This window comes from Leptonychotes weddellii, chromosome 8 (genome assembly GCF_054177405.1).
Source record: "Leptonychotes weddellii isolate Sample4059 chromosome 8, ASM5417740v2, whole genome shotgun sequence".
Classification (NCBI taxonomy): Eukaryota; Metazoa; Chordata; class Mammalia; order Carnivora; family Phocidae; genus Leptonychotes; species Leptonychotes weddellii.
Window position 1 is genome coordinate 9,277,197 of NC_138376.1, and position 7,827 is coordinate 9,285,023.

The following is a 7,827-nucleotide window of genomic DNA, read 5'->3' on the forward strand; positions in this document are numbered from 1 at the left end:
TTTTTTTTTTTTTGTAACCTTTGATGGTAAGAGGAATATAGAGACTCTGTCCTCATCAGTACCACTATTTACAGAAACTCACGTGGACGCAGAAACACACACACACCACCTTTCAGCTTAACTTCCAGTATCGAACTCACTGGATCCTCAACACCAACACTAAAATGGGAAAATACACATGGTTTGGAGCAATAGGAACATCCCCCTAATTTTTGTGCTTCTATTTCAGGTATAGGAATTATAAAATCATTGGTTCTTTCTAAACGTCGTCCCACTTCATTCTCTTGATTTTTTAGCGTGTGCAATACTTTCCGTGCCATAGGCCTGACCAGTGTGCTCCAAGTGAAAGCTCATTCCCCCGTTGGGCCCATCTTCCCTGTTCTGGCCAGAGAAGGGCTGGCGGGGAGGAAGCAGGAAGGGGAGAGCCTCCCGCAGCGAGCTCCCCACCTCGGATGCTGGGGCGGGAGGCTTTCAGGAGCCCCATGTGTCTGTCACCATGTTGCAGAAAGAGCCAGTGAAGGAGAGCTAGGGGACGAGCTGCAGTCCCCCTGTCACCATGAGGAATGGTGAATGTCGAGTGTGGAGAGGGAGGAGGCAGGTTCATTTCTAAGGTGCACCCTGGAGCAAATAGAACCAGGATCAACCCATTCAATCTCCAGGGTGTTTTCCAGAGTGGACAGGTCCCTCCTCCTCCGGTCTGTGTCCTTGAGACTTTGAGCCGTGCCTCTGAGTGTGGCCTGGTGTGTGTGTGTGTGTGTGTGTGTGTGTGCGCACGCTCTGAGCGTGCGGCCAGTGGCGCGGAGGGGCCACCTGCGAACAATGGTCACCGCTCTTCTGTGGCAGCTTTCTCTTCAAATAGGAAGAACATCCAAAGGACAGGGAACCTCGTCTTGCTGGCAGACATTGGCAAGCCTTTGTCACTGCTCCTGCGTGGCAAACCCAACAATGACAGGCGTAGAAATTCTTCGGTGCCGTGCAGCTTACGAGGATCAGCCATGCGCCTCTGTACGATGTCCACTTTGCAATATCTAGCCATCTTTAGTTCTTCTTTCTTTCCCGTTTTCCATTTCTAAACTACTAACAGCAGGTCTTTTGCGTTTACAATGGAACACAATCACCAAGAAAATCAGTCAGGGCGAAAACAAAAAAAACAAAAACCAACAAACAAGAACCTCTCTTTGTAGGGATTTCTAAATACATAAAATGACTGTTGTTTAGAATGTTTCACTTCAGAACCATTTCAAGTTTGTTGGGGCCACATTGGGGAGGGGGGCGGGGGATACAGAGATGGATGCCACTTACCTCAAACCCTGTAAAGTGGAGATCCAAATTGCATTTTCGTTCGGACTTTCAGGATAATTTTCTATGTCGGTCAGTTTTTTGGTTCTCCCCCACTCAACCCATTTGGTATGGGAGGATTTGATTTTTTTTTTTTCTTTTTTTTTTCGTGGCTGTTGATCCCGTGGCCAACTCTGAATGGTGACTCTCTGTGTTTTCTGTTAGGTGAGTGTGTTGGGCTTTTTCCCCCACCAGGAAGTGGCAGCATCCCTCTTTCTCCCCTACAAGGAACTCTGCGAAACCTTTCTCACCTCTTACTCAGGGACGGGGCTGGCGTGTGTGTGGTACACTGGTGTGTCCAGAAGCAGCACTTGGCCTGCTCTGGAGTAGGGTTGTACAACTCCGAGGAATGTTTGGATTTCCTGCATCGTGTGGATTACTCCTTAGATACTGCATACATTGCAATATAATGCTGCATGTTCAAGGTGAACAGTAGCTCCTAGTAATCATAAAATTCACTCTTTGCACAGTTTGATCTTTACTGAAATGTGTTGCCAAAATTTATTTTTGTTGTTGTCGCTTTGGGATTTTTGTTTGTTTTCTAAGGAAACAATTGAGAATACCCTCTAACATCTGTGACTACTAAGGAAACCTATTACTTTCGTAGAGAAAAAAAATCTCAAAATGCTTTTGAAGACACTAAGGCCACGCACGCTATTTCAGATGTGGGAGAAGCAGGAGAGCTCTTGGGACGGGAGGCCAGGCTTTGTGAGCTCTGCTGGTTGTCATGGCTACTGTCTCCTGAACCGCAAGCAGCTCAACAAACTGGTCTGTTCTCTCCCAGAAGGCTTTGCACTTCTGTTTCCTAGTCACCCACGGTGATTCCAGGTGAAAGATGGGGCGCGGCAGTCTCAGCGGCCCAATCCAGCACCTTCGGTGGGAATCTAAAAGGAAAGGAAGTTATGCTTTTTATTTTTTAAAGTGGACTGGAAGTCTTTGCTTCCACCTTTGTGTTTTTAACCCAGAATTTCTGAAATAGAGAATTTAGGAACACATCAAGTAATAAATATACAGAAAATATACTTTTTTATAAAGCACATAAGTGCGTATGCTATCGTGTTGGGTTGGTTGGTTTCCTCTTTTTTCCACGGACAGTGTTGTGTTTCTGTTGATAGGGAAACTCCAAAGAATTTGCACACCTCCACTCCGGAGCTGAGATTTCTTTTACATAGATGACCTCGCTTCAAATATGTTACCTTACAGGATAGGATCTTTTCTTGTAGCACTATACCTTGTGGGAACTTTCTTTCTCTCTCTCTCTCTCTCTCTTTTTTTAATGTACACCTAATTTGAGAAGCTGAAGAAGAAAAAATTTTGAAGCACTCACTTTGAGGAGTACAGGTAATGTTCTCAAAAATTGCACAAAAGAAAAATGAATGTCGAAATGATTCATTCAGTGTTCGAAAGACATGGATCTGTTGAAACAATGAGTTTCATACCTTGTTTGTAAAAAAAAAAAAAGCATAAAGGTTGAAAGTTACATGTTTTGGGTTTTTTATTTTGTATATAGAAAATCGTCATGTCTCAAATAATCAGATTTGTGTGGTTATGGCCTGGAAGAATTATTACGTAAAAGGCTCTTAAACTATACCTATGCTTCGTTTATGTTTTTGTTACATAGAGCCCTCTTCCGAGGGAGGGCAACTCTGTATTCTGAAATTTGAGAATACTGTTCATTCCTGTGCTGAAAGTACTTCTCTGAGCTCCTTTCTTCGTTTAAACTCTCAAGCCCTTGCAACTCCTTTTTTCTCCAGAGATCACGTTTGACATCCTCAGCACTTCCTGTTCCAGTAAACCCAAAGAATATAATCCTGAACAAGAAGTGTTTGTAACAAGGGATCCTAGCTACCAGGAAAACAGAACTCATTATGAGGACAAAAAAAAAAAAAAAAGGCTCAGCCTTCTTTCCCCCCCACACACACCTCATTTAAATGGGGGGATCAAACATGAATTTCAATTTCAATGCCTCGTTTTAGTTTAGTTTGGGGGGGGGGTTTCCTTTAATCTTGAGGCCAAAATCAATGTGGAGCAACTTCTCAGAAGAGTCCTATTTTGTCCCCAAATCAAGGCAGCCGGTGGAAACTGGACAGCCGCAGGGGTGTTGAACACACCCACGAACGATTCTTAAATTCAGAATCTCAGCCCCTCCCTTACCTTTAACATGCAAGGCTTCTGGTAGCTGACATTCACCTGTACGATGGCGGGAGGGGACAGTGGCTTCAGCTTTTCATGTCCTTCATGACTTGCATCCAAATGGTTCAGCTGTATTAAAATTAAGTGCATTTGGCCAATAGGTAGTAGCTATACGGTAACAGTCTTTAAGAATTTCCGTAACTTTTCCTCTCTGAAAGGACTCAAGTCTTCCACTGCAGATAATTGGAGACTTCACCCAAGTTTTCTTCCCCTTTAGTTTGTGTGTTCGTTTGCTGTCTGGATGGCCAATGAGCCTGTCTCCTTTTCCATGGCCAGTCTGAAGGCCTGCGTTGGAAGCGCTGTTTACAGTAATCCCTGCCGGGATAGCATCCTGTCCTCCGGAATATCAAGTCTGAGATGACGGACACTGGCTGAGAGCTGGGTCTTTACAGAGCAGTTACCAAGAAGTCGGGGGTGTAGGTTTCCTCGGGTTCTTACCCAAACCACTGAATCTTAAGGTATCCTCTGGTCCAGGAGTGGGGTAAATTATCTAGTCAGTGAACCTTGAACTTGACACTCGTACATTCGGTTCTGTGAATACTGCCCTTTGGGCCTTTTCGGGTGGTTTCTTCCTCCTGGGTCTTCCTTCACCTGTAAATCCATTTAGGGTCAAATGAATGGAGGTTTCAGGAGAGCCCTGCCCAGTATCTGTGGGGGCCTTTTGTTAAGACAGTCCTAACTTCTGGCCCCAGGGCCATCTCTGAGATTCGTACCCTCCTCTGTGTTACGATCAGATCATTACCCACCAAACTTCCAATTGTATGCCTCCCACCGGCCAAGGGAAAAGAGACACCAGAACTTTGAGGGCACTATCAGACTGACATGGCCAGTACAGAGAACTAGGGAAGGAAGGAATGTTTTGCACCTTATTGAAAAGAAAATTTTAAGTGCATACATAGTTAAGAGCTTTTATTGTGACAGGAGAACTTTTTTCCATATGCGTGCATACTCTCTGTAATTCCAGTGTAAAATATTGTACTTGCACTAGCTTTTTTAAAACAAATATTAAAAAAAATGGAAGAATTCATATTCTATTTTCTAATCGTGGTGTGTCTATTTGTAGGATACACTCGAGTCTGTTTATTGAATTTTATGGTCCCTTTCTTTGATGGTGCTTGCAGGTTTTCTAGGTAGAAATTATTTCATTATTATAATAAAACAATGTTTGATTCAAAATTTGAACAAAATTGTTTTAAATAAATTGTCTGTATACCAGTACAAGTTTATTGTTTCAGTATACTCGTACTAATAAAATAACAGTGCCAATTGCAAACGTGTGTCCTTCTGTGTCAGATCCTTGAAGAAAAGAGGAGACTGAGGAAAAGATGGCAATCCCGCACTCAGCCCCGCTGTGAGCACCGGGTTGGTGTGATGAGGGACATACTTTTCCTACTGCTTTTTTTTTGGGGGGGGGGCAGGGGGAGGCAAGACGGCTTGGTTATGCCTTGGTTATGCCCGAGACGAGGTCTGAGATAAAAGGCACATTTCAACAGCCCATGTTTTGACTTAGTTCACGTTTTATCTCTCCTATCTGAACAATGCTGTTGACAAGAGAGATTCGTTTCTAAACAGCATTTGGCAGCTTCATGGGACTCCTGTAGCATCATCGATACATTCTGGAACAGTGTTGCTGTACCGTGGTTCCTGGTCTGACCATGGAAAGTTCCAGAAACTCGACAAGCGAGCCCCCCCGCCCCCCGCACGCACGCGGAGGAGCCCGTTTGTCTCAAGGGCTCTGCATTGCAAGCATTGCATTGCAAGCACCGTGCCCACTCCTAGCCGTTGCCCCAGGACGTAATCCCCCCAGGACCCATGCACGGGAGCCCCTCGGCCCCACCCAGACGTGTGCCTATAGAATCCTTCCAGTCTTAAGATTCTGCGTGGCAGCAGCCCAAGGTGAAGGGCAGCTCATTCACAGACCGACCTCCCCACCCCCTCCCCACCCTGGACTCCTAAGCAGGAAAGCTAGCAGATTGCCGCAGATACTCAGGCATCCTGCCTGATACCAGGGCTGCGGGTGCCCCAGGTCCGGGCTCCCCAGGACCCGTGGCTGTGGGACGCAAAGCATAATGGAGGCTTTGGGGTGCGGTTTGCAAAATCTCTGCTTCTAAGTGATTCACTCCCGTAAAAACTAGCTGAGCAAAGGATGGGCCTCCAGCTCATGGAAACGAAGCGTGCAAACGCTCTACACGAGAGGGATAAAGCAGGCACAGGTCTCTGCAAAGAGCACAGCTTCTAGGGGGCTCCTGGGGGGGGTCCCCCTCCAGGACCACTCTGGGTGTGGCATGGGAGCTGGCTGTGCCCCCCAGGCAGGGCTATGCCCTCGGAATTCGCTTACTATTGCTGATGCATTCGGAAGGGTTTAAGACCTTTCCTTTCCTTCTCTCCCTTATTTTGCAACAGAGAATCTCTTAAAACGAACACACCGAAGGGCCCGAGTAGAAAAACTCTTCCCCAGGAAGAGGCCCAGTGTGGGCCTCAAACCTCAGACAAGCGAACAGGAGAGGTGGGGTGCCTCCAGGCAAACCCCACGTCTCGCTCTGTACGTTAAACACCCTCCAGCCCGTTCATGTTTCCACGAGTACAAGAACTATTCTCAGTGGATTGAGGAGGGACAGTAGGACAACGGAGTTCAAGTTGCTGGGCCTTTAAGTGGATTCTTATGAAACTACAAACGGACCTATAATTTCCTGGAGCACTATGGTCTGGATGGATCCTCCTTCTAGTGGCAGTTCCCAAGCGACCTCAAGCCGTTAATTTGTCCCTAAACGGTAGCACCGTGCGACCCTTCTCTACTCCAGGGTAGTCGCTTGCTTTTTCAAGGAAAATGGACTTGTGTGTCTGGTTCGTTAAGCCTCGTTCAAAAGAAAATAAAGTAAACATCCTGGTCTGCGTATCTACTCCAGTCCTATTACTCAAGGAATGCTCCAGAAGCAGTGGCTAGTCATCGTTAATCCATATTCACTGTTTAAACCAGTGTGGTGGCGGCCGGCTGTAGGATTCCTCCAAGGCCATGGGTCCATTCTCCAAGGAAATACCACTGTTACCAGTCGGTGAATACCATGTGGTCCTTCCTCGAAAGTATGAACGGCCTTGACAAGGGCATAGTTCTAACTCGTATTTTAAACCAATGACTTGCAGAAAGCCGCTGGGCAAGGTCTGGGCTGTGTTTCAGTAAGGTTTCCACCTGCCAAGTTTTGGGTGGTTAACCTTCTAATAAAACATCCCGTGAACTTCAAAATAATGTCTATTCTCTTTAAGAGAGAGGCCAGCCTGACAGGTTGGGACTGAGGAGGGAAGAGAGGAAGGAAAACAAAACTCAATGAAAAACCAGGAGAGGGACAGCGTCCCCAAAGCAACACTGACCCCATAGTGCCAGACACCCGTTCCCAAAAGACATGTGTAATGCAGGTGGTGAAAACACGTCGCCACGCCTCGTATCCACAGGAGACCACTTCTTCAAGTCCATGGGTCTGGTCAGGCGCTTTCGTCCTTTGCTGGCGACCAGAAGCGGAGGAGGGGAGCCCAGTGACTCTGACCTCCATCCTCCCCTGCTCGCTCCTCCCGCCATGCCTCGACCGCTAACAACCAAGCGTGGGAAGAAGGTAGAAAACCCCCAAGCTCCCCTGACAACTTATTTCCGCAAATGCAAACTCCAGCACTCCACCAAGTCTTAAGAGAATCGCATTATATTAAAGTGAAACCATTTTTCTTTAAAAAAAGAAAAATGAAAAAAAAGGGGAGTTAAGTTTTAACAATGAGGTTATGCGTTCCAGGCAGCTGGGCTCTGACCACTGACCCGGTCAGTGCCCTGCTTCCAGCCCCCCCACCCCCGAAGGCACCAGGGGGGAGCCCCAAAGCCTCCGGGGAGTAGGCCACCATTCAGGAGCGGCCAGGAACTCTGATGTAACACGAGGGCGGTGGGAAAGCAGGTGTGCGTGGAAGCTTCCACGAGCCGGACATCACCTCATCCTCAAGGTTAGCTGAACACCATGTTGTGCTGTTGCGTCACCCGGATGAACGTCGCCCTCCTGCTGAGCTCTTTGAGTTTGGCGGCCCCCACGTAAGTGCAGGTAGACCTCAGTCCCCCAAGAATATCCAGAATTGTGTTTTCGACATCCCCCTTGTAAGGCACTTCCACAGTCTTGCCCTCAGAGGCTCTGCAAGAAAAAGGAAGCTTGCCTTTTAATCTGCTTTTTTTTCCCCCCCTTTAAGAACCCAGTGGGGGGGGGGCGCCTGGGTGACTCAGACGTCTGAGCATCTGCCTTTGCCTTTGCCTCGGGTCATGATCTCCAG

The 7,827-nt window shown here is 47.1% G+C and overlaps 1 protein-coding gene across 1 annotated transcript in view; it reads right to left on the bottom strand.

The window, feature by feature from the left end:
- Positions 1-5,058: 5,058 nt before the first annotated feature.
- The window catches only part of GMPR (guanosine monophosphate reductase), a 45,862-nt gene continuing 43,093 nt past the window's right edge, over positions 5,059-7,827 (bottom strand). The window contains exon 9 of the mRNA XM_006727707.3: positions 5,059-7,691. Coding sequence (XP_006727770.1) covers positions 7,511-7,691 — 181 coding nt within the window. The 3' untranslated portion in view covers positions 5,059-7,510. The remainder of the gene's footprint in view (positions 7,692-7,827) is intronic.